The following is a 27,475-nucleotide window of genomic DNA, read 5'->3' as shown; positions in this document are numbered from 1 at the left end:
AGTTTATCACCCCAAAAGAAAACCCTTTACCCGTTAAGCAGTCACTCCCCGTTTCCCTCCTCCCCACCCCATTCCCTGGCAACCACCAGTCTGATTTCTGTCTTCATTGATTTACCTATTCGGGATTTTTCTGGTCACTTTATGAAAATCTCCCTACAAAATACGGAATCAAAACTGTGCTTCCAATGCAGGGGGCGTGGGTTGGATTCCTGGTTGGGGAACCAAGATCCCACACGCTGCGGGGCGGGGCCAAAAACAAAACCAAAAACAAAACCTTTTATTATGCAGTTCTCTTTTTGCTTAAAGTTACATAACACATTTAAAAAAGTTCATATTCCACGCCCCGCCTCCTTCCGACAACTGCAATAAAAACAAAATCCGACCGTCTTCTTCAGTCTCTCCTCTCTAAACCTGCCATTTTCTGTCTTCCATACCATCCCAATTCAGAATTCACCCGGGAAATAATGCATGAATAGAGAGCCTGATTTGCTTGTTTATTTACAGTCCATGCAGTCGAATTCCGTTCAACGAGATCCAGCTGCCCTCTCGGGCAACCGGTTAGGCGGTTCAGGGACAGAGTAGAGCCTGGCCAGCGGAAGCCACACCCACCCGCTGCTCTCCCGGGCAAGGGCGGTCGCCACCACCAGTCCCGAGCGCTGGGCAGCGACCGGAAGTGCGGTCCGCCGGGGGCGGGGAACGGTGACCCAACGCGGAGCCCGGGGCGGCGGCCAATCGGAAGCTAGCATTCCAGCGTACGCGGCGGAAGAGAAGAGGTCTAGTTCCGGACGCGGCTGCCGCCGCCGGCGCTGTAGCCGCCATCTGTCATCTCAGCTCCGGCACCAGCACCCCGTCGTCCCTACCCCGCTGCCTGTCTCCTCGGCGGAGGCTGCTTCCCGGTCCTGCCACCTCTCTGCTCTGTTCTCGTCGCTGACTTCTTCCCCCACATGGATCTGGTCGGAGTGGCATCCCCTGAGCCCGGGCCGGCAGCGGCCTGGGCACCCAGCAAGGTGAGTGGCGGTCGGGACTGACGTACCTGCCACAGTCGCCTGGGCTGGTCCTCTCGGAGGGCCCGGAGAGGGTGGCAGGCGCCGAAGCGGCTCCGCAGGCGATTCGGGAAGTTCTGGGCGGGACCCTGACCACCTCGGAACGGGGGACGGGCGGCGAGGCTGCGGGGCTCGGGGTGGGAGAGGCAGGGAAGGGGCACAGGCAACCAAAGTCCACCCTGGGCGGTTTGGAGTCACTGTCTAGTTCTACACCTTGATTTCTGAACCTCTGTAACAAATGTTTGGGCAGGACTCGCTTAAAGGTGCTGACGTTTGACGGAAAACAAGCACGAACTTGTTTTTCACTGGCCACATGAATCAGGCCAGTTATACACAGAAAGCCCTACAGAAAGGAGGTTTAGGAAGCTGTTTCCTTAACTTGGCAAGCGTGGTTATCCTACTTGGGCAGTTTCTTGTTTTTGAAGTAGTAAAAGATAAATCCAGGCGCACCCTCCCTCGGCTCCAGGCTAATTCTCAAGTGTTTACATACTGTTGAGACGGTTATGAAATTCTCATTTACCTGGGTTTTAACGTTTAAGCTTTTCCCTGTAATGACCAACTAAAATGTTTATTTCACATTTGGTTTCTGGTTTCAGGCTGCTTCTTTTCATGATACTTTCATTAGAAGGTTGAAAAGATTCTTTTGCTACTTTATGGAGGGTTTACTTGAAAGCAAAAGTGGGTCAATTGGGATTTTGTGTTCCTCAAATTAAGGTTGTGAAGGTTTAACTTCATAATGGTTCTTTTTTGATTTAATGGACATATAACAACATATTTAAGGTGTACAGCATAATGATTCGATATGTGTATATATTGCAAAATGCTCACCACAATAAGTCTAGTTAACATACAGGATTACAATTTTTTTTTTTCTTGTGATGAGAACTTTTAAGGTTTACTGTCTTAGCAACTTTCAAATATATAGTACAGGATTATTAACTATAGTCACCATGCTGTGCATGACATCTCATGCCTTATTTATTTTGCAGCTGGAAGTTTCTACCTTTTGACCACCTTTACCCATTTCATGCACTTCTTTACATGCTAACACAGAACATTTGTTCCATATGAAGGGTCACTCATGACTCTTACTAGATCTTCAGACTAGGTCTTAACAGAAAGTGGGGGAAATAAGTAGCTTTTAGGTAAAGCTTTTAGGTAAATTTTTATAAAAGTTCTCATATAACCATAGAGAGAATCAGATATTCCATTGGCAAATGTGGTTACATCTATGTGTTACTTTGCATATTTTTTTCTATCAAGGCGTTGTTTACAAGGCCAAGATCAGTAGACATAAAAGGATGAAATCAGTAGAGAGATACTAGTAAATATATACTTTACGTGTTAAATTCCTCCAGGTAAGCATCTATAAAGCTAGTAAAAATGTCAGATGAAACAAACGTTGCTTAGAATACCTAACCTCAGAACAAACTTACAAAACGAATTCAGTAATAAAATATTTGATATCAGTCATATTTTCATTTAGGTGTACATCATCAGAACTATAAAATTTCATTTTCACTGTTCAACAAAAAATCATTTTGGGGTTTATTGGTGTTCTGTTGAGAAGACAGCATTTTCATAGGCAAAACAAATAGAAAGATGCTACAAGTATTAATCATTTCCTTCTCTAACCTCTTGAAAGACTGAAGTGATTATAGAAGCCTTTTTGGAGGAGGTAGAGGTTTGAGGAAAGTCTTGGAAAATGGAAAGAATATTAAAGGCTGGCAGTTCTCAAAACTTTTCCATCAGGACTTCTTTACACTCTTAAAAAACATTGAGGACGCCAAGAATTTTTGTTTATATTGGTTATATCTATTATATTTGTCATATCAGAAATTAAAACTGAGATATTGAAAAAAATGTTTAAGTGATTATGTTAATATAAATAACATTTTTATATTTAAAAAACTATTTTACAAAACAAAAAATTAATGAAGAGTAGTATTGTTTTGTATTTTTGCAAATCTCTTTAATGTCTGACTTAATAGAAAACAGCTGGATTCTCATAGCTCCTTTTTTCTTCAATCTGTTGTGATATGTGTTAGTTGAAGTATATGATGAAAGTCTATCCTAACAAATATGTAGATTATAGCAGGCATAATTGAAGATGGGTAATAAGAGCACGGTAGACGCACTAAGAACAAACTGAGTTAATCTCTAAAAATGCACATTTAAAAAAATATTGAAGTGTAGTTGATTTACAATTGTTGTGTTTAATTTCAGCTGTACAGCAAAGTGACTTAGTTACACATATACATACTTTTTTTAAAAAAATTATTTATTTTATTATTTTTGGCTGTGTTGGGTCCTCGTTGCTGCGCGCGGGCTTTCTCTAGTTGTGGCGAGCAGGGGCTACTCTTTGTTGCGGTGCGTGGGCTTCTCGTTGCGGTGGCTTCTCTTGTTGCAGAGCACGGGCTCTAGGCATGTGGGCTTCAGTAGTTGTGGTGCATGGGCTCAGTAGTTGTGGCTCATGGACTCTAGAGCTCAGGCTCAGTAGTTGTGGTGCACGGGCTTAGTTGCTCCGCGGCATGTGGGATCTTCCTGGACCAGGGCTTGAACCCGTGTTCCCTGCCTTGGCAGGTGGATTCTTAACCACTGCGCCACCAGGCAAGCCCAACATACATTCTTTTTTATATTCTTTTCCTTTATGGTTTATCACAGGATATTGAATATAATTCCCTGTGCTATACAGTAGGACCTTATTGTTTATCCATCCTATATATAATAGTTTAAAATGCACATTTATATCCTCAGTCTACTTACTACCTTTGAAAATTTTAGAAAACATAAGAATACACATGCACACATTCTAGTAGCCACCAGAGTGCTGCCATCATATCTGATGCAGACTCTGGAAAACCTCACTCCACACTCTTGAGAGAATGAGAATGGGAAAGACAAAAACTACCTTAGAACTATTATGAGAATAATTTTGACCTCTTAGACACCCTGAAAGGGACTTGGGGTCCCCAGTTGCAAAATCCCAAACTGCTGTTATGAACAAAGAATTTTAGGGAGTATTCCAAGCAGGGAGAATTGACAAACTGTAGGCAAAAGTGAGGAATTGTGTAGCTCTGTTGGAAAGAGCTGTAACAAATGGATTAGTGGTACTCCTCAAAACTGTCAAGGTCGCGGGCTTCCCTGGTGGCGCAGTGGTTGGGAGTCCGCCTGCCGATGCAGGGGACACGGGTTCGTGCCCTGGTCCGGGAGGATCCCACGTGCCGTGGAGCGGCTGGGCCCGTGGGCCATGGCCACTGGGCCTAGGCATCGTGCTCCGCAACGGGAGAGGCCGCAGCGGTGAGAGGCCCACGTACCGCCAAAAAAAAAAAAAAAAAAAACAAACCCAAAAACAAAAAAAAAACTGTCAAGGTCGCCAAAAACAAAGTCTGAGAAACTCAGAGCCAAGAGGAGCCTAAGGAGACATGATAGCTAAATGTTACGTGGTATCCTGGTAGGTATCCTGGAATAGAAGAGGGACGTTAGGGGAAAACTAAGGAAATCTGAATGAAGTATGCACTTTAGTTAATAATAATGATTTGGTTCATTAATTGTGACAAATGTACAGTATTAATACAGGGAAGCTGTGTATGGGGTATCTGGGGACTCTCGATACAATCTTTGTGATTTTTCTGTAAATCTAAAAATACTCTAAAATTGAAAGTTTAAAAAAAAAAAAGATTAGTGTTGTTGTACAGACCCAGATCACGTTTTGCAGAGATCCTTGTTTTGAGAAGTAAAATTACCCACTTAAATATTTTGCCTAGATTATGTCTTCTACCTGCATGCATGAGCAGAAAAGGGAGCTTTCTGTGGGGTTATGGTTCTCTTGACTTGCTTCAAGTTGAGGACTGAATTTTTTTTATTATGTGCCTCCTTCATGTTTGCTTTTTTTTTTTTTTTTTTTTTTTTCAGTTTACTTGATCGTTTCCCCATAGTTGTGTGCGGTAAAACCTTAAAAAAAAAAAGTGGGATGGGCAGCTGGGGATGCATCTTTAGGAGTAGAAGGAAGGGGGAATGATTTCCCACTAATCTGCTGAGTTTAGTGGTGGCAGTTTCCCAGAGGAGAGGAAAACAAGGTTGGTGAGGGGTCTTCAGCAAACCGGAATCAGAGAGCTAGTGATGGGCTTGATAGATGTCATTTAAAGCGGAATAACTAACTGGAAAGGATTGTGTGGAGTTTCCCATCAGATCTTGATGCAGTGGGAAGTTTATGCTGGTGAAGGGAGTAGTGGGAAAGGACGTTGGATCGCTGGGATAGAGCAAGATGATGAAGGGCCTTTTACTCTTATCTTCTTAGATTTATTATTATTTGAACATTTCACGGAGTTTCTCTGTTCACAAGGAGTGTTTGACTTACTGAAGAGTTGCAAGATGATGACACAGGATTCCCCTCCGTACACCCACTGGTGCCCATTTGTGGGAGGAGCCCCCAGTGCCTTTTCTAAGCCCCCCTCAGGGTGGTGAACTGCTTGTGCCTGTGGAGGACTGTCCCTGCCCAGCAGCTCTCCCTCCAGCCCAGAACATTTTATGGAGGGATTTTGGCTACTGGTTTGAAGAGTTTGGATTTGATTTCAAAGTATAGAAGTTGGCACACTTTCGGAAGTCTTTATTTATTTATCCCACCCAAGGAAATTGTCTCAGTGTGAGGTTGCCCAGCTGAGCCGGTCAGCAGAGGTGCAGGGAAGTACAGCTCTAGAGTCTGAGGCTCCGAGGAGCAAGGTCAGTAGGAGTGGGCAGTTAGGGTGTCTTGGTACCCTCTTGGTCTCTGCATGTTTCCCTTTCTGATTCAGTCTATCTTGGGGGTAGGTAAATCTCTGCCACAAAATAACACAGTTACTGCCTCTCATTTTTGCCTCTCCGAGAGATTTTCCGCTGGTGTTTTAACACCTTAGAATTGATTGACTGCTGGCAAGAGAGTAGAAACATCAGAAGTGGGTGGGCAGGGACTTCCCTGGTGGTCTAGTGGTTAAGACTCTGAGCTTCCACTGCAGGGGGCACGGGTTCCATCCCAGGTTGAGGAACTAAGATCCCGTATGCCAGGTGGCACGGCCAAAAACAAAACAAAAGAAATGGGTGGGCAAAGCGGCTGACTGCAAGGTGGAGAGAAGGACTTTAAAATAGGAGGGGTGTAGAAAGGCACCAGACCTCTACCGCCTAGGCACAGCCTGGCAGTTCCATGAGATATCTCCAGGTTTCCTTTTGGCACATCTTGTTCAGTAAATACTTGAATGCCTCGTTATGTCTGAAGCTCTACACTGGACTCTGAGAATGAGAAGACCTTGCCCTTCAAGGGGCTCTTGCTGTGTTGTGGCTGATGCATTTAACTATCTAATACTGATATGGGAAGATAAAAGAAAGGATCTAATTTTGTCTGATAAAACTGAGATAACCCTATGGAAGAGCTGACACTTAATTGGGTGAAATAGAGAAGGAAGAAAAACCTTTGAGAGAGAAGGGGATGTGTGAGGGGTGAAAGGCGTGGAAGGGTGAAAGTATGCCATATTTAGCATTTAATTAGTGTTGCCAGAGTCTAGGATAGGTGAGAGTCAAGACTGGGAGGATAAATTAGGTCAAGCTGTGAAGGGCATTCCTTACTGAGAAATTTGGATTTTAGACTGCAGGCAGTACAGCAGTTTGCTTCTCCCATCCCAGGACAAGGTGCTTAGGGAAGCAGTATAGCAAAACACTCTTAAGCCTTACTGCCTTGGTTCAAATCTCAGCACTTCCATCAACAGTGTTATCTTGGGTTAAAAAACTTTTCTGTGTCTCAGTTTCTGAATCTATAAAATGGGGATGATATTGCAACTACTCCAGTGTGTCACTTAATCTATGTAAGTTAGGTGTATTTAGCCAATATAGAGAGTATCCCCGTGGTGCCTGTTATGCTGCTGTTAGTCATTGCAAAGTGTGATTGACAGTTCTGAGCTAGAGAATACAGTTATTTGCCTTTTGGAACCTGGACTTTGATCAGACCAAGCATTTCTAGGTAAGAGGCAGCATTTTATCTTCTACCTAGAAGATGCAGAAGCAAGTCAGGAGAGTCATGTGGCCAAAAGATTAGCTGTATTCTCCAGATTACAGAGAGCTTCAAGATTACAGACCTCAAAATCCTCACCAGGAGAGTGCTCAGTTGCTGACAAGATCTGAGTCAGTGGAAGTCATACCACACCATGAGGAAACCTTCCTGTTGTTTCCAGGCCTGGCCTTATACAAGGCGAGAACAGTTCTGCAATAGGCTAGTATAGGTGGGGGCTGGGGACATCTCACCAGTCTTAGGGTGAGACTAGATAAAACTTGATTCTGATTCACTTAGGCATAAATATAATGATCATTTATCACCCTTATGTGCTTCACCCTAACAGTTTGAACCAAATAAATCCCTAAACCTCAACGTTATGGAACTTGAGCAAGGGTAAGTTGCCCAGTTATCCCTGGGAGTCACTCCAGCAGGCCCTTAGACCAACTAGAGGGCCTGTACTGGCTAAACTTGATTAAACAAATTTGTGGCCAAAACACTTACCATCATATGCTATATTCTAAATTAGACTCTCAGTAATAGTTAAGCAATGAGTTTGGATTTTATCCTAAAGGCAGTGGGAAACATTAAAACAATAAAGAGCTTTAAGTAAGGAACTGAACCAATCAGATCTGCGTTTTAGAAAAACCATTACGCTGTGGTGTGGAGAATGGAAGCAAGCAGAAAGATGAGTTAGGAGGCTCTTACAGTAGCCCAGTGATGGGAGGATGATACTGGAAAGGGGATAGAGAGCTGGGCAGGTTCAAGAGATACTTAGACATCTTATTCAGTATTAATGGTCTTAATCACTAGACTATCAAATGGAATCATTTGCTGCTGCTAAGTAAAGCCTGCCCCCCTCAAAAATTAGGAATTGTGAAGTAAACCTACGGTTTGTACGTATTTCAAGAGGGCTGAGATAGTGATGCCATTGAGGAGGGCTGAGTGGCTGGCTGCTCTAGAAGAGTCTCACAGAGTATTACTTTGTTCTAGTAGTATTGTTTCAAGAATCTATTTCTCAGCTTCCAAAGTTCAGAAATATAGGATTCATTGTTTGTTATTGCTGTTTTTATTTTCGCATATTCCAAGGTGTCTTGAAAGGGTCGGCCACACACTTTTTACATGTAGAAGACTTACTGCTTAAATTAGAAGGAAGTGTAACTTCTAAGTGGGCTTTGAATTGTGGTAGTTGGTATATAGCCTGTTCCTGTAAGAGGATCTACCCAGAAGCCAAACTATAAGCAGAAGGTTGCTCGGTGAGCATGGAATCAGAACAAGGGGCATTACATGAACTCATTGGCTAGTTGGTGATGCTAGAGTAGCCTGTGCTTCCCCTCAACTGTAAGGACATACCCACCAAGCAGGCTGGAGAGTGCTTTTGGCTGTCGTAGTTTAGGTTTTTCTTTGATTAGATTTGAGCTGGGGTATATTTTTCCTTTTAAGATGATTTCTGCAAAAAAGGTAAGCATTCCTTTTGAGTTGATTTAGATAGTCTAATTCTCAAAAGATAACCTTATTTCCAAGTTTGGAAAGTACTTTAAGTTCATTATTGTGAATAGAATTGCCTTTTTTTTTTTATAGTGTCCATGGGCTACCCCTCAAAATACAATATCTTGTTCTTTGTCTGATGTAATGAGTGAACAGTTGGCTAAAGAATTGCAGCTGGAAGAAGAAGCTGCCGCTTTTCCTGAAGTTGTGTGAGTAAAATTCATAGAGACTCTATTTTATCTAGCAGCTTGTTATAACAGTCTTAGGATTTGATTAGTGATTGTCATGACAAATGATTCAGAAATGCATTTAGAAAAGCAGTGCAATAGAAAGAGCACTGTATTGGGAGTTCACTGATACATGGGTTTTGGTCCTAATTTTGTTACTAGTTTTCAGTATTATCTTGGGCAAACCACTCTGTTTCTCTGGGTTTTAGTCATTGCAACAGTTGAACTCTGTTATCAAATAGATTAAAAAATAATGAAGTAGGGTACAGTTTTGATCAAATGTTTGTTGTTTATCTTTTCATATATATGTTATCTCTCCTTTGATCAGAACACAGAACAAATGAATTTTGGGTCTGTTTGGTTTTTATTATAGGCCCTTTAGCTTTCTCTTGAAGCTCTCCTAATCCTAGTTGGTGCTTTCACAGGTGCCTGCTATTGGTCAGAGGGCAGCTGGGCAGGAGAGGGTGAAGGGTTTGGTAAAGTTCTTTTCCATTGTTTCTTCAATACAGTTAACACTGAAAAGGCACATCTCACCCATAACTGGTAGCGTCTCTTTACACAAGCACATTATATTAGTCTGTACTGCCTTATTTTGAATAGCGTTGCTGAAGGACCATTTATTACTGGAGAAAACATTGACACTTCCAGCGACCTAATGCTGGCTCAGATGCTACAGATGGAATTTGACAGAGAATATGATGCACAGCTGAGGCGTGAAGAAAAAAAATTCAATGGAGATAGCAAAGGTACTATGACCTTACTGTGTCAACTCCATCGGGTGGTAAAAAATGCTTGTAATGTGCCCCTAAATAAATCTTCAACCATTTTTGCCTTTTAAGTTTCCATTTCCTTTGAAAATTATCGAAAAGTACATCCTTATGAAGACAGTGATAGCTCTGAAGATGAGGTTGACTGGCAGGATACTCGTGATGATCCCTACAGACCAGGTATCAGTGCTTTTATTTTCTGGGGGCATAGGATGGGGATGTAGGAAGACTAAGTATTTTATATTTCTCTTTGAATCTCATTTGGTAATTTACTATTAGATTCAAATATCTTTTTCAGATAATAGTGAATGCAGCAATTTAGTCTTTGCTATTTTTACATACTTGGCTTGTCTTAATCGCCTTTAGCAAAACCAGTTCCTACTCCCAAAAAGGGTTTTATTGGAAAAGGAAAAGACATTACCACCAAACATGATGAAGTAGTATGTGGGAGAAAGAATACAGCCAGAATGGAAAATGTAAGTTACAGAAGTATTACTCTGAATCAAAAGTTTTATTAGAATAAGTTAAAAACATAGCATTCTAAATACAATATCTTTAAATTTCTAAAAATATCCTTCCTCCTTTCTAAAGATATTTTAGATGACAGTATAGCAACACCGTGGAAACTGAGCCACTAATGAGAATATAATGTACCTCAGAATAAAATCCTACATCAATATTAAGAAAACTAGTTTGATTTACATTGATTCTAAAATTAAGAAATGGTTCTTCTGAAAGTAACATTTATTTTTCAGCATCTTATTTTCCATAAAATACCTGAGAAATAGATAACAATGGTGATTGGGGGATAAGAATGGGAGATAAATATACTTTCTACTGTATACCCTGTTATAATTTTTGAATTTTTTATCTTGTGCCTGAACTACCCCTGCAAAATCAGAAACACAATGTAATTTTTAAAAAAATAGGAGAGGGCTTCCCTGGTGGCACACTGGTTGAGAGTCCGCCTGCCGATGCAGGGGACACGGGTTTGTGCCCGGGTCCGGGAAGATCCCACATGCCGCGGAGCGGCTGGGCCCGTGAGCCATGGCCGCTGAGCCTGAGCGTCCGGAGCCTGTGCTCCACAACGGGAGAGGCCACGACAGTGAGAGACCCGCATACCGCAAAAAAAAAAAGAAAAATGGCATTTTTCCTCCTTTGTAATTATCGTGGTTAATATAAAACATTTAGGCTTTAGAATACAAATACTTGTTAAGTAAACATATTCTAGAAATAATCCAGATCTGACTCTAGAACAACCCTGTCCAGTAGAACCTTCTGTGATAATAGAAATGTTCTGTGTCAGTGCTGTCTAATATGGCAGACATATTCAACAATTGAGCACTTGAAATTTGGGTGGTACAACTGAGGAACTGAATTTTTAATTTTATTTTAATCAATTTAAATTTAAATATCCACATGTAGCTAGTGGCTTCCGTATTGGACATAATTGTCACGGTGTGGGCATAGCTTGTGATTTTAACCCACTCTTCAAAAATAATTGACTATGAAAATTTTTTTTTTTTTGGTAAGATTTGGTATGATTTCAAAATATAATGTATCCTTTGTCTGATGTAAAAGCATAAGGTATTTTAGCATATGTTCAAAGCATATGCTAAAATACCTTAGTTTTTAGATGTGTTTGGATGTTTTCTATGCATATAATAAACCTTCCCGGGGCTTTCCTGGTAGCGCAGTGGTTGAGAGTCCTCCTGCCAACGCAGGGGACACAGGTTCATGCCCCGGTCTGGGAAGATCCCACATGCCGCGGAGCCACTGGGCCCGTGAGCCACGGCCGCTGAGCCTGCGTGTCCGGAGCCTGTGCTCCGCAACGGGAGAGGCCACAACAGTGAGAGGCCCGCGTACTGCAAAAAAAAAAAATAAACATAAAAAATAAAAATAAACCTTCCCTTCCTTTGGGATACAGTTTCTTAAAAAGCCTTGTTTCCCTTTCTGTTGGGCTTACCAGAGAGTTATTTTGCTTTTTCCTCTGTAATACCTGTGGGTTCTGCTTTCATAGCATTATCATCTATTGAGTAGAAAACCCAATCCTTGTAAAACTGATTTTCTCATTGTTTTTTGTTTTCACTTCCCCATTTTAAAGTACTCAGATGCTAATTTTTCTTCTTCTTTTTGGCAGTTTGCACCTGGGTTTCAGGTAGGAGATGGAATTGGAATGGATTTAAAACTATCAAACCATGTTTTCAATGCTTTAAAACAACATGCCTACTCAGAAGAACGTCGAAGTGCCCGCCTCCATGAGAAAAAGGAGCATTCTACTGCAGTAAGTATTCTTAACGTTTTTGTTTCTGTTTTTTTAGTGGAAAGATTCATATTAGAAAACTTCATGTTCAGAGAAAAAACAAGATAAAACTTCATGTTTGATGTTTTTTTCATGAGATTGACTTTTCAAATCAAAGATGTAAATAAAACCCAAGTAGCTTTGCCATTTGACTTTTCAGATTTCATGTAGTGGTTATTAATCACTTATTCAAAACTAACATTTCAGTGGTCATAATTAATTTGGACTGTGTAGTTTACATTGCGTATGAAAAGTTGTTTCCTGTCATGACATATTTATAATAACTTAATAGTCTACAATGTTTTACCTTAACAAAGATAGTATATAATATCTTGAGAATAATTTTTAAACCTTTAGAAAAACAAATTAATGGTAAGTACATTAGGAGAGCTATTTAAACTTTGGAGATAAAATTTTGACTAAACTAAAGTCTGATTTTTAATGGTTCTTTTAGATATTCACTTTCAAAGACATTAGAGTTACAGAAATGAATTGTATCTTGACAGCACTCTTTTAAGAGCCTGTTGTATATACACCTAGGTAAATTAATAATAAAGGTTAAAAAAAAGTATATATTTTGAATGTTAGATACTAGAAATGGCTCAGAAAATGTTTTGTGATTACCAGTTATTTTCACTTACAGTGCTTTATCTTTTGTAGGAAAAAGCAGTTGATCCGAAGACACGTTTACTTCTGTATAAAATGGTCAACTGTGGAATGTTGGAGACAATCACTGGCTGTATTAGTACAGGAAAGGAATCTGTTGTCTTTCATGCATACGGAGGGAGGTAAATGAGCAAAATACAATACCATCATATCAACAAAAGCTTAGCCCCTTCTCTCTGATATTAATGGATTTATACAAAATCAAAGTTCATTCTGCATGGCAAACAGTAATTTAAAGTGTTATTGTAGGAAGTCTCAGCAATATAGGGATGTGTAAAGAAAAACACAACCAGGGGAGTTCCCTGGTGGTCTAGTGGTTAGGATTCAGCTCTTTCACTGCTGTGGCTCAGGTTCAATCCCTGGTCAGGGAACTGAGATCCTGCAAGCTGTGCGGTGCAGCCAAAAAAAACAAAACAAAACCACAATCATCCCAATTCTGCCATCCAGAGATAACCATTAATAATTTTGCTGTAGACTCCTCCAGTCTTTTTTCTATGAATATATTATTTTTCACATTATTGTAATTATACCATAACATACAGGCAGCTGTAAGTGGCATAGCAAAACCTGAACCTGAGTTTGACTCAAAACCCACGTCTTTCCACTGTGGGACCCTTTGGTACCAGGTTGGGAGGGCCATACTTAGATCAGCTACCAATTCCTACCCTTTTAATAATGCTTTCATTATTTAAAGAAATGTCTTTAAAGATCGTATGCCATTTTAGAGCTTACCCATTTTACTTTTGTTATGAGGGCTTAGTTGAGTAAAGGATGGTATGAGGAAGAGAAAAAATTTTAAACGTGGATGCTGTTGAGAGAACGTGCTTAAGCCAGGAATATGAAGTCATCTGGTTACTTAGCTTTGAAGTCTTACTAGTTCAGCAAGGCTTACTAGCTCAGCTATTCCTTTACCTGAACATTATTTATAAACAAAAATGTTAAAATAGATTACAGATTATTCTAGTTTTTTTTAGGTTTAGAAGGTATTTATTGTATACTTAAGGGGATTCAAACAATTATTGGTCAAGTCCTTGTCTTTGTTTTTCTTAGTTATTTAACTAGTCTCCCTTTCTAAATGAGACATACATATAATCATGTATTGAATTATACTAAGTTCTGAAATGAAAGGGATAAAATGGCTCAACATTTTTCAAGCAACGTGATATGGAGCAATTTACTAAATGTCATTTAAAAAGTGACCCTTACCTCATAGGATTTTGTTGGGGGTAAATGAAATCATGTTTTATAATAACTGGTATATATTAATTTTAGTCAACATTTATTTTTTTCTGGCTTTAAGCTCTGTTGCCCTCTTTCCAAATTTCAATTGAGCGTTCCCTGAGACCAGGCAAACATAACTTAATTGCACAAATTATTTTAAAATGAAAGATTACTCATGGTAGAAATTAAACTGTACAGAAAGGATTAAAATGAAGGTAGCCTTCATCTTACCAGCTGTCGCCCCACAGGTTTTTCCTCTAAGGGCAACCACTATTAATAGTTTTTAGTCTAGCCTTCCAGAAATTTTTATGCATGTATTTCTTATTTTGTTTGTACAAAAGAGATTATATTCTGCATTCAGCATCTTCATTTTTCAGTTAATATATCTTATATCCTTTTATATTGCTGGTTTATATCATACCAGTTTTATAGTAGAACATTCTACTTTGTGAATATATAGGAATATCTTTGTACATATACTTTGGTGTGCTTTTGCAAATAAATCCTTAAGCTAAATTCCTAACATTTGAAATTTCTGGGGCAGAGACTACATGCATTTTTTTCCCCTTTCTGTTAAATAGTAGAAGGTCTTATTGAATGGAGAGTACCAGATTTTGCTCACTGTTTGGGCCTCTGAGCTGGCTATTGTAGCAAGCAATGTTTCTTGATTTCTTTTATTTATTAAAAATTAAAGAAAAATTTTTTTCTTGTATGTCACACCAAAGACCAGAAATCTCAAATTTGTGTTTACATTTTAATGGTAGGGCAGTTGCAATTTTCTCTACGAGCTAGTCACATCCTCAGGTTGCGTACATTCTGAATGTCAGTAGGTATTACCAAATTGCCCTATGAGAAAGTTAACCAGTTCATGCTACCACCAGCAGTATGAGCCTGTTTCCCTCACCCTCATCAGTGCCTAGTCTTATCAAACAATACTTTTTTTGTCAGTGTGAAAAGATGAAAAGTACCTTTTTAATATTTTGGTGTGCATTTATTTAATTATGGTTAAGTTTGTTTTTTTTTTTTGAGTGTATTGGCCTCTTAAGTTTCTTTTTCTTGTCAATTGCCTTGTTTAGCCTTTTCCATTTTCTGTTTTACTTAATGATGCTTTGATATAATGAATGAGCTCCCTTTCCTTCTGGTGGAATTGGTATTGTAATCTATACTTTGGCATTTGTAAATTAGCAAAGCTAGAGAGCATTTGGTTTTCAGCAACTGAGAGTAAATATTTTTTAAAGTGTATGTTTTCTCTGCTACATAACAAATTACCACAGGTGTAGCAACTTAAAACAACACCTATTTATTATCTCATGGTTCCTGTTGATCAGAAGTTCGGGCAGGCACGGCTTAGCTGGGTTCTCTGCTCAGGCTTTCCCAGGGCTGCAATCTGCGTGTCAGCTGAGCTGCATTCCTTTCTGGACATGGGTTCCTATTCCCTTGCCACAGTTCAGTTCCCTGTAGCTGTAGGACAGAGGTCTCTACTTTTTAGTTGGCTGTCAGCCAGGGACTGCTCTCAGCTCCTAGAGGCCCCTGCAGGTCCTGGTCATGTAGCCCTTTCATACAGCAGGTTACTTCTTCAAAACCACCGGGAGACTCTCTCCCTTCAGTCTACTGAGACTGAGTCTTAGACAATGGAATGTAATCCTGGGCACGACTATACCATCACCTTTGCCATATAATGTAAGCTATTCAAGGGAGTGGCTATCCCTCCCACACTCAAAGGGAGGGGCTTATACAGGGTTGTACACCAGGGGCTGGGATCTTGGGGGGCATTTTAAGTTCTGCCTGCCATAAAGCTCTTCTGGGTTCTGTCAGTCTCAGGTTGGCCAAGTAATCAAGTTATTTGAATAGTAACATGTTCTAGATTTTTCAGGGAATAAGTGTATAACATGTTTTCTATTGTCAAAGAGCTTATGGTATAGCCAAGAGGAGAACGTTACAGTAAGAACCGTTATGGTCCATTAAAGATAATACATAATAGAGTACGCAGTTAGACAAGTGAGACCTCGGGATAGGAATAGAGAACAGAAGATCATTGCTGGTCACATTCAAGGAAGAGGTCATGATGAAGTTGGATCTCAACCTGGATTTTAAAAATAGGTTAAAAAAAAAAAAAAAAAAGACAACCCTCCCCACCCCCCAGTACTGAGTGCAAAAAGCTAGTTGCAGAATATATGCAGTATAGCATCTATTTAAATTTTTAGTTATACAGGATGTAACATACATGGTTTTTTTAAAATGTATGTTTGTGGATACTTACGTATGTGTGTGTATCTTTTTAAAAAGACTAGAAGGGTACTATTCATGATTGTGATTGTCTCTAAAGAGTTGGAATGGGGACTGAAACTACCAGGGGTGGTAAATAATCAAAAGTAACTTCAGCTTTATCTGTAAAGTTTAATTCTTAAAAAAAAAAAAAAAAAAAAGTGGGGTGGGGGAGGGGTGCTGAAAATGGGAGGATTGAAATTTAGGCGATGAGATTTGTCAGTGAGGAAATTAGAAGGTATATATGTAGAGGTAATAAGATGTAAAATTGTGTAAGCAAACCAGAAATTGGTAAGGAGGACCTTAAAAGCTAGGCAGAGGGATGTGTAATTTAGTGAGAAACACAGAAGTTTTTTTAGTAAGAGAATGACGAGATTAATCTTACAAATTAGATTTTATCCTAGAGACCTTCCAAGTTAGGGATCTCCTAAGTGGTGTTTTTTTGTGTGTGTGTGTGGTGCGCGGGCCTCTCACTGTTGTGGCCTCTCCCGTTGCGGAGCACAGGCTCCAGACGCACAGGCCCAGCGGCCATGGCTCACGGGCCCAGCCGCTCCGCGGCATGTGGGATTTTCCCGCACCAGGGCACGAACCCGTGTCCCCTGCATCGGCAGGCGGACTCTCAACCACTGCGCCACCAGGGAAGCCCCAGTGGTGTTTTTGATAGGGCCTTATCTACCTACGGTTAAATTATTTCAGTGACAGGAAACTTACCATCTCAAAATCCAAAGACGTTTATTATAACATCTTTAAATTATTGGGAATTTCTTCCTTGTAAAGGATCTCTAGGCTGTCTCCCTGAAAATTGGTCCATTCATTCACCAAGTATTTGTGCAACTTCCGTGTTCCAGGCTCTTCTAGGTGCTGGGGCTACAGCAATGTATGGTACAAGGAAGGTCTCTGCTCTCATAGAATGTGCTTCCTCCCCACCCCTCCCTTCAGTCCCCTTCCAGGACTATCAGATATGTGCTACGCAAATAGATAAAATAGGGTGATGTTATAGTGACTGGTTGACTGCTTTTTATGTGTAGGACAGGGGAACCTCTGATGAAGGTTTCGAAGGTGAGGTGTGTTTCGAAGGTGAGAGTGGACAGTCTGTGTTGTTGGATTGGATGTGGGGTGTGAGAGGATAGATTCTTGGCTAGAGCAGCTGGGTGGTGCCATTTACTGAGGTGAGAGACTGGGGATAGGTAGGTTTAGGGTACAGTTATCAGGAATTCTGTTTTGGGCATGATATGTTTGAGTTGCCTTCTCGACATCCAACTGAAGTCAAGTAGGGATGAGATAAATGGGCCTGAACTTCTGGAGAAAGTCAAGACTAAGGATAGAAATGTAGCAGTTATCTGTATCTAGATGATATCTAAAGCCATGGAGCTGTCACACTTCTTAGGTAGAGAAGGCAGTTAGGAAGAGAGGGCGTTACTTAGAACCAGTTAGAGTTTGTACTGTAGCCTTCTGAGGCTACCTGGCGGAGGAGGAGTCTGCTGGGAAAATATGGTCCCAGAAGGAGGGGATTGGGAGTTTGAGTCAGATTCTGTGCTCTAGATATAGTTCCTTTCTTTTCCAGACTAACATCCCTTCAGAGGTTCAAAGGTAAATCTTGTCTCTCCTTCCACCTCCCCCCTTTGGTTCGCACTGCCACCACCGTGGTTCAGACCCTCTCAGTGGCTCGCTGTTGTGGGACTGTTGAATTAGCATCCTAAGCATCGTCTAGACTCTTTGGCTCGTTCCATTGAGTTTTGCCTCTGAACCATCCCAGGCAGACCATAGCCTATTTTAAAGTGTATAGGTCTTCATTGTTCCTCAAGTTTAATTCCATAGTCATTAAATGAAGATTATATTATGGGTTGTTGAAAACTGTTGAGAATTTATTTGAAAGTGTGTTTTATTAAAAAAGCTAAAACCTAGGGTTTTCTTAAGACCTCAAACTTGAAGGCTTAAAAAACAACCAACCCAAGACTTGACATTCTCAGAGACGGCAGATCCACTTTCATGTCATAAAATCTTTATTTTGAAATTGTTTTGTTATCTGGCAACTTGAACTGACTTAATGTTTGTTTCTTCCACTTAGCATGGAGGATGAAAAGGAAGATAGTAAAGTTATACCTACAGAATGTGCCATCAAGGTATTTAAAACAACCCTTAATGAGTTTAAGAATCGTGACAAATATATTAAAGATGATTTCAGGTTTAAAGATCGCTTCAGTAAACTAAATCCACGTAAGATCATCCGCATGTGGGCAGAAAAAGAAATGCACAATCTCACAAGGTAAAGAAAATCATCGTGCTAGAAATCATCTTGGGTGATCACCTGTTTGTATTAGGCCTACCAGCCAGGCAAAAAACCCACACTTTCTTTTAAATTCATTTATAGAAAGTATGAAAGGCCTTGAAATTCTAGTGCTTAAGGAGAGTTTCTGTAAGAAAACATTTCCATGTATATAACCTGAATTCATACTTGTAGGATGAAAAATCCATTTTGTTTTTCTTTCCTCAGTAAAGTTTGAGGGAAATTAAGTCATTTTCAACTGCAGATATTTTGTCATATATCTAAACGCTATCCTTTCCAGTTTCCCGCTAGGCATATTATAAATAATGATTTCCTTTTTTGTTTCAGAAAATGTATATTCCATCTAATGTTTGTTCATTTGGCGAGGGCAGGGTTTTACCAGTCAAATTGCATTTTGCTTTAATTTATTAGACTTGTTTCTCAATTCTCTACGCAGAATTTATCAAGGAATTTGCTTTGTCAACCAAGAAATTAATAATCTTTCTTACATACAAACCTGCCCACATCTGAACCGTGAAAGCTTTTAATTTTAGTTTGCTTTTCCTAAAGATGTTTGCTTTCAAAAGTAATTATCTATATTTATTAGCTGCAAAAGTCTTCTACTTAGTAGGACTTCTAATTAGAATAATTTCCTAAGAGGTCTTGCTGTCCTCCGATCTCTTTTCTGGATTACTAAGATCTCATCACTGCCTTTCTTAAAATTTTTCAGCGGCTCCCATAGTCTTTGGTGTAAAGTTCAAAGTCATCTTGCGATGTGGAGCCTGCCTGTCTCTGTAGCCTAAACCCACATTGCCCTTCCTCCTACTCATGATCCAGCTGCGTTGATTTATACACACTCCCCGCATGGACTGTGCTCCTGGACTCCTCTGTGCATCTCCACAGCATCTCCCTACAGTTGGAACCTGGCTAATTCCTATTTGCCTGCTTCTTCCTTGATGCCTCCTACCCCCACCTCTGCCAGTGCATGTACCACATTGCGCTGTAATCATCTCCTCACTTGTCTGTTGTTTTCACCAGGCCGCAGGCTCCGTGAGGGCAGAGGCTGTTCTTACTGCCTTTGCCTTCCAACATTCCCCAGATTACAACATAATGCCCCCCTCATTGCAGGACCTCGTTAGATATTTGTTGAGTAAATGAAATTTCCTCTCCTTCTGATCTTTACATTCTTAATCATTTCTTTCTGTATAGAATGCAGAGAGCTGGAATTCCTTGTCCAACAGTTGTGCTACTAAAGAAACATATTTTGGTTATGTCTTTTATTGGCTATGATCAAGTTCCAGCCCCTAAATTGAAAGAAGTAAAGCTCAGCAGTGAAGAAATGAAAGAAGCCTACTATCAAACTCTTCATGTAAGTTGTGCCTTTCAGACCATTCACACACCAACTTTAAACAATATTTCCTCTAAACTAGAAAAGAAATTCCTAAAATAGTACTATTTTAAGGTGATATAACGAGGACAAACTGAAGTTTGTGAAAGAATGTTAATATTGAAGAATTGTCTTTATATCAATATGCGTATGTCTTGAGTTGTTTTAGGAAAATCTTAGTGGAGAAAGTGAGGGCTCAGTATTGTTAACATTAATGACATAGAAGCCAGAAGCTATTATTGACAAAACTTCATTAACTAAAACTTGATGTTACTATATTTAGCAAATATACTGCCTCATTAGTTTGTGTGCCTTTTTGAAACAGTGAAGGGAAATACCTTTCTTGTTGGGGAATTAGAGGGAAGCAGATTTGGTCAGTGAAAGTAAGTGATGATGAAAAGAAGGTAGTAAGGGGTGGTTTCTCCATCTGTGCAGGCATTAGAGTTGGCAGGCACTTGTCAGGAGTCTTGAGGAAGCTGTTTATGCTTTGGGACAGCAACCAAATTCAGTCTGGGGTCCTTCAAGCTTAAGAAATGCTCCTCATATTGTTGTTGTTCCTCTGTATTGTCTTTTTTTTTTTTGTCTTAATTGAATAGTGGAGAAACATATTGTTTTTGTTTATTTATTTATCTATGGCTGCGTTGGGTCTTCGTTGCTGAGCACGGGCTTTCTCCAGTTACAGCGAGTGGGGGCCACTCTTCATTGCGGTGCATGGGCTTCTCATTGCGGTGCATGGGCTTCTCATTGCGGTGGCTTTTCTTGTTGCAGAGCACAGGCTCTAGGCACGTGGGCTTCAGTAGTTGTGGCTCGTGGGCTCTAGAGCGCAGGCTCAGTAGTTGTGGCACATGGGCTTAGTTGCTCCGCGGCATGTGGGATCTTCCGGGACCAGGGCTCGAACACATGTCCTCTGCATTGGCAGGCAGATTCTTAACCGCTGCGCCACCAGGAAAGTCCAAAACATGTTTTTAAAACAGTCTCTGCGTGGAACTCTTATATCATGCGGCAGTTGATGTGAATATGAACGTATTATCCAAATAATTTTTTAAGATATAGTTAGATAATCCAACTTTCTCTGCCTTCAGTTGGAAAACATTCAAAGAAAATTAAGCCTACTTTTCTGGCTTCTTTTGGCTGTGGGGTGGCTGGGGCAGAGATGAGGTAGTGATGTGCCCTTCCTATTTGATTCTGTTAAAGCTGGGAAATAAAGCATTAATGCTGATTTCTACTATGAGGCTAGGGGTCACCATCAGTCATGAATATATAATGCCGCTTAATTAAGAAGAATACTTCTTTCCCACTCTGTCTGGCAGGAAGTACTTTTTACCTTGGAGTTGTATACACTCCATAGAGCTCTCAGTGGGATGTTTGCCCTTTTATGAAGGATAAGCCTAGGTCCCCTGGTTAGTGACCATAGCTGTCTTACGTATGTGGGATTCCAGGACTACCCTTTGGTCTCCTGATCTCATTGCTGTCACATGGATAGGGAAGTAGAGTGTCACGTGCTCTTCCCTTCCATTGTCTCACTGTGCTCACACCCTCCTTCAGGGTAGAAAAAAAAAACAAACCAGTCCTAGACTGTACAAAGAAGAAGTAAGTTCTTTACCCTGGTTTTGCTCTTTATGGAAAATATTGGGTGACATAGACATTTTAGTTGTGTAGGTAAATTAGAGTTGTTCCTTCATTTTCTAAATGTCTGCCTTGCCTCCTTACAGTTGATGCAGCAGTTATATAATGAGTGTAAGCTCGTACATGCCGACCTCAGTGAGTACAACATGCTGTGGCATGCTGGGAAGGTGAGGAGCATTTTGTAACGTTCAGGTTAAGTGACTTGATGTAAATTACTGAAGGTACAGAAATCACTGTGCTCTATATTTAAATAGGTCTGGTTGATCGACGTCAGTCAGTCTGTAGAACCAACCCATCCTCATGGCCTGGAGTTCTTGTTCCGTGACTGTAGGAATGTCTCACAGGTAGGCATGTAAACTAACTGTCTTTTTTATGGGCTATAACATATTCAAACATTTTTCTCAGTCCTAAGGCAAGTAAGATGACTGTATTCTTAGAAATTAAAGGAAGGGTTTAGTTAACTGGTTGCTTTCAAGGTAAAGAGACAAAGATTGATTTGTCAGATTTCATTTTTTGCAAGAATTTGATTGCATGCCCCACATTTGGGCCACTGAATTAAATTTCCAAGAGTAAGTTTTTATTTTGGTTCTAAATATTTAAGCAGTCAAGTAGACATGTAATATATGCACAATGCTTTAAGGGAAGCTGGCCTGAAGCAAGCCTGCATGCTTACTGCCATTGTTATTATACTAAAAGAATAGTTTTCCTAGTGGTATAGTCTGACCACATTCTCTGAGGCAGAGTGAACAGATTAGGGAAGGTAAAACTCAGTAATCACAGAGTTGGGAAGCATTTGTTTGCTATTTCTAAAGGAAATGAATTGTTAGCAACAGATTCAGATAGAGATGATCTTCCTAAATATGACAGAACAACTTTATTTTGGAAATACTTTCTGAGCCTACTGGAAAATTTTAATTCATGGGATTTAGTGATTATTTTGTGTCTACTCATTCAAAGCAATGCCAAGCAATTTTACATATACCACTCATACATAGCTATGGAAGGTGCAATATGACAGACTTACTAAATCTAGACGACAGCCCAGATGTGTGAGAGGACAGTAAGCAAGTAGGACCTGAGTGTAGTTATACTTGAATTGGAAACATCTGTAGCTTAAAAATTATGGAAGGAAATCACTGGTGTTTTACAAGTACACTATTCCCTGTTTTTTTTGTTGTTGTTGTTTCTAGGAGAACCTTGCTAATAAGTCTACTGACTTTCTTATATTTCTTTACTAGTTTTTCCAGAAAGGAGGCGTAAAGGAAGCCCTTAGTGAACGAGAACTCTTCAATGCCGTTTCAGGCTTAAACATCTCAGCGGATAATGAAGCTGATTTCTTAGCTGAGGTAAGTGTTATAAGGCTGTTTTTCACCTTGCTGTTAGTGGGGACCTGGATAGAGTAGATAATGAAAACCAGAGCTAAGTTTATCCTCTCATCCCCTCAAAAACAAAATTAATTAGAGATTTTTCCTTTCTTGAGATACTGTTTTTGACCCTTCTTTTCCAGGCTTAAACCCTAGGATAAACATAACAGCAAAACACTTCTTCAAGAAGTTCATAGTTTGGTCGAGATGGCAAATAACACATTTCCAGTATATGCCTTTTTCCCTGACCGGTGAACACTCTGGGTGACACAAAAAGCAGTAACACTTGGTCCCTGCCTGCCTTTAACTGAATACAGAGATTCAGCAGTGGCCATCCTTGGAAATACCCAGTCATTACAATATGGACCTACAGAACAATACAAAAAAAAAATACCTCCGGGGAAGTTCTCTTACAATTGAACAAAAACTGAAAAGTGAAACAGCAGCTAATTATTCCCAGCAACCTGCCAAAGCAGAGAATGATTATAGAGTCTGTTCCAGAAATCCCCATATTGACTTGAATTTGGCCAAGCTGTGCTGGAGTCTAAGGCCAGAAGCGAAGTAACAGGAAGATGGTAAATCCAGCCTTTAGTTCAGTACAGTTGCTCTGTACAGTTACTGGGTGTTACTGCTGTTGAATCAACTTTGGAATTTCCTTTTTCTTGTTCCCTGAAAGCTGTATAGGTTATATAGTAAAACATATCTGATGCCAATTGCTAGCTTGATAAAGACTAAACATCAACCCTGGTAATATAATCAAGTAAAAACATAGATGTATGTGACCCACTGTAATATGTCACACGCTGTAATTCTAATTCAAGGCCAATGTCGTTAGGAATGACCTAGTTTTAAGAGAGTAAAAATACTGGTTCAATCTCAAGCATAATTGCTGTGAAGTAGGATTTTTGACAAATGGATTTAATATATTAATTTTATAGATAGAAGCTTTGGAGAAAATGAATGAAGATCACGTTCAGAAGAATGGAAGGAAAGCTGCTTCATTTTTGAAAGATGATGGAGGTCCGCCAGTGTTATACGATGAATAGCACTAATATCCACTGCTTTCAGTGTTAACACAGTGGTGATTGTCAGCTGCCATTAGCAAATGAAGTTATGGGTGACTTGAAATACCAAAACATGAGGAATGTACAATGGTGCTTCTGTGCTTTTTTTCCCTTGTAACCCATATGCCAGGTATGTGGAATTTTTAGCTTGGCATTGAGAGACTGAAATGTCAACTACCTCTCATGATATGAATAGGATAATATAATTCTTAACAGCTACAGGTTATCTAGCTGAAATCAACCTGATTTTAAGGATTTGTGGCATAAAATGTTTTGATGAGAATTTTTAACATTTCCAAATATGGGAGGAAGGGACAGATGTGTTTACAAGGGAGGCTTTTATTACAACTTACTTGCTTTTTTCACCTCCCTGTTTTGTGTTGCGTCTTTCCTCATATATTTTATTTACCTAAAATTAGCCCTTTTCAATTCTTTTTCCAGACTGTGACCATGATTCTAAAGGAAAATTTCTTCTCTTTAGTAGCTGATATAAATGGAAATTTGGTTTCAGAATGGCTGACAGAAATAGACATAAGCAAAGTACTTTTTTTTGGTATATCTTGAATTATGAACTGAATTCTTCTTTTCCACACTCATATGCAAGGAAGGGCATCATCGGTTTCTGAAAGAGATAAATATATAAGCACTTTTCAACTATCCAAATTTTTTAAATTTAACTTTCAGCTTTTCTACATTTAGGTGAAATGGTTAGGATGTAACTCACGGTGCAGCTGCTCTGCATTTATAATGAAAATGTAAATTATCTAGAAGGACAGAATGGAATCTTTAACCATGTTTGACATATTTTAATGAAGTCAGTGAAACAAAGTTCAGTTTACGTTTCACTCAAACTATATACTTACTAATTGATTTTGAGAGAAATATAGCAAGCTAATTAGAAACATTGTATCATCAAATGATGAAAAGTATGTATAAAACAAGTTGAGTACCAAATTAACCAACTAATTTGAACTATCTGGCCTCACTTTTAATAATGTTTAGTACTGGCTGGACTCCACTTCTTAATGCAGCCAAAGTACATTGGCTTTGTTAGGATTGAAGCTCATTCATTGCAACAGAATCATTCCTCCTATTGTTGGAATCAGCTTGGAATCACTAAAGACCTAACCTTTCTGTCTGGTAATAGAAAGTAAAAATCTGAACTTTGCACTTGAAAGCTTCTACATTAAAATTATTTAAAAATGCCAAATATATTCTTTCTAGAAAAATATTTTTGTTTCTGTTGTATAACTTTTAGTTGCATTTCAGAGAAGTGTGATTTGGGGTACTCATTACGTTTCTGAAATGTTTACCACTATGAAATAAATATTTAGATGACTGGTGATTATTGGCTTTACAGAAGTTTCAAAGAACTAATTTTAAAAACAGTTAACCATTAAATTTTGTTTTGTTTTGTTTTCTGACATACTCTGACAGTAGCAGCAAACTGTTGCTGTGTGGTGTTCTTGGAGTGTGCCGTGAACATGCTTCTTAAGAAATTAAAAACGAAGAGATCATTTTAGAATTGGTTCTCTGTGTGGATTCTTCCTGTTCCTTGGAAGTATTAACTTATGTCCTGGCACCAGGTTACCCCTTCTGTTTAAGTTAAACAGTGCTATTTTCAGCAGTTTTTTTTCCTCTCAACTTCCCATCTTTAGATTTCACTTTTAAATGACCTACTTCACATTACAAACAGGTTTTTCCTCTCATATAGATCAGTGAGTAAATTGTTCACACAGTGGAAAAAGAAAGTGGAAAATATTGATTTGCTAAATAGTCAAATACAGATGGGGGAAAAAAATGGAAATAAGCATATTTTGTTTCACTTTAATGGAAATGGATATATGAATATAAGATAAATTATCAAAATAAAGATTATATGTAGAGAATTTTTATTTCAACAAGATAATTTTTTGCCAGTTTCTTTAAAAAAATCATTTCTGCTTACAAAAGTAAGACGTGCATTCTCGTTTATTTGATTTTTATTTTATTTATTTATTTTTGGCTGTGTTGGGTCTTTGTTACTGCACGTGGGCTTTTCTGTAGTTGCAGTGAGCGGGGGTTACTCTTCATGGCAGTGCACGGGCTTCTCATTGCAGTGGCTTCTCTGGTTGCGGAGCACGGGCTCTAGGCGTGCGGGCTTCAGTAGTTGTGGCTCGCGGGCTCTAGACTGCAGGCTCAGTAGTTGTGGCACACAGGCTTAGTTGCTCCGAGACGTGGGATCTTCCCGGACCAGGGGTCGAACCTGTGTCCGCTGCATTGGCAGGCAGATTCTTATCCACTGTGCCACCAGGAAAGCCCGTGCATGCTCATTTAAATTTAAATATTATAGAAATTCAGAAACGCTAAAGTAAAGGTCGCTTGCATTCCAAAAATCATTGCATATAGTGGGGCATACACCCCTGCCAATTTTTTTCTCTCAGCAAATGTTATATTCTCTTTAAGAAAAAAAAAAATCTTTGAACAGAAAGTGAGATGAACCAAAGTAGCTGATGGTGAAGTGATGATCATGGTAAACCCCTAAGGAAGATGAGGGAGATGGAGGCTCTGAGATATGGTAGAGGCAGTACATTTTCTGTTGTTGCTCATTCAGGCCCTGGGCATCAGAAGAAATTGTTGTCTGCACCTTTTGAAAAACTTCTGAGCAGTTTCCAACACTTTAGAAATTGCTAGGGAAAAGCTCATCTGATTGTATTTTCAAACCTCAATACTTCTATTTTTGAAGATATATATTTTAAGCATGATTATAAGTTCTCAAAGTTTGTTTATTTTAAAATTTATTTATTTATTTTTGGCTGCGTTGGGTCTTCATTGCTGCACATGGGCTTTCTCTAGTTGTGGCGAGCAGGGGCTACAATTCGTTGCTGTGTACAGGCTTCTCATTGCTGTGGCTTCTCTTGTTGTGGGGCATGGGCTCTAGGTGCATGGGCTTCAATAGTTGTGTCACGCGGTCTCAGTAGTTGTGGCTCACAGGCTCAGTAGTTGTGGCACACGGGCTTAGTTGCTCTGCAGCATGTGGGATCTTCCCGGACCAGGGCTCAAACCCGCATCCCCTGCATTGGCAGGCGGATTCTTAACCACTGCGCCACCAGGGAAGTCCCTAAGTTCTCAGAGTTTATAGTTGGAGGCATATCAGTTTATTCATTTCAAAGCCTTTTGTTTTTATTCTTCGATTTCATATTTGTTTCCCAATTCATTAATATAAAACAGTTACATTTGGGAGCAGCCTTACTTTTGCTGTCCTGGGCTTTCCAGCTTTTCCCCAAACATAGCTAGCTTTTTGAGGAGTTAAGACCAAATATAGTAGAAAGATAAGAACAAAGCAGATGGAGGGGGAAGGTGGGGTATTCATTTCAGAATAAATGAGTGAGCTACAACTTATAGCTCTAAACTGTTTTTCTCTCTCTAATGCCTTCTGGCAGGGAAAGAACACATAATCAAATAGAATGCTTGATGCAAAACCATAAGAACGGTATCTGGGTAAAGTGCCAAATGATGAGCCAAAATTTATGAAAAGTGTGGGAACTATCAAAAAGGGTTTGAAAAGTTAAATCTTAAGAAGAAACACGAGTCCATTGCTTGAAGTTTTAATATATTATTATTAAGTAACAAAAACAGTACTACTCATTTCCTGTTTCATCTTTTTGAAGTTGAGTTATATTCGGAAAAGGATAAAACAAATATTGGACAGAGTAATTGAAGCCTTTTCCCCCAAATGTTTTCTCCCCTATATCCATATGAAGCCTTAACCCCTATCATGACAACTGTAT

General features: G+C 39.6%; 1 protein-coding gene across 2 annotated transcripts; it reads left to right on the top strand.

Moving 5' to 3' along the window:
- Positions 1-775: 775 nt before the first annotated feature.
- Positions 776-25,227, top strand: RIOK3 (RIO kinase 3). 2 transcript variants are annotated; one of them, XM_065889826.1, is made up of 13 exons: positions 776-1,007; positions 8,644-8,759; positions 9,378-9,523; positions 9,617-9,724; positions 9,911-10,020; positions 11,685-11,828; positions 12,507-12,634; positions 18,067-18,264; positions 19,474-19,633; positions 21,364-21,444; positions 21,532-21,621; positions 22,516-22,623; positions 23,580-25,227. In XM_065889826.1, exons 1-13 carry the CDS (start codon positions 945-947, stop codon positions 23,685-23,687), a joined length of 1,560 nt encoding a protein of 519 aa, XP_065745898.1. In that variant the 5' UTR covers positions 776-944; the 3' UTR covers positions 23,688-25,227. The 2 variants fall into 2 exon arrangements, with proteins under 2 accessions (XP_065745898.1, XP_065745899.1); XM_065889827.1 differs by having other exon boundaries at positions 945-1,007; positions 9,426-9,523; positions 23,580-23,687.
- The last annotated feature ends 2,248 nt before the right edge of the window (positions 25,228-27,475 follow it).

The sequence above is a fragment of the Phocoena phocoena genome, chromosome 13 (assembly GCF_963924675.1).
Source record: "Phocoena phocoena chromosome 13, mPhoPho1.1, whole genome shotgun sequence".
Classification (NCBI taxonomy): Eukaryota; Metazoa; Chordata; class Mammalia; order Artiodactyla; family Phocoenidae; genus Phocoena; species Phocoena phocoena.
This window is presented reverse-complemented; position numbering and strand designations above follow the sequence as displayed.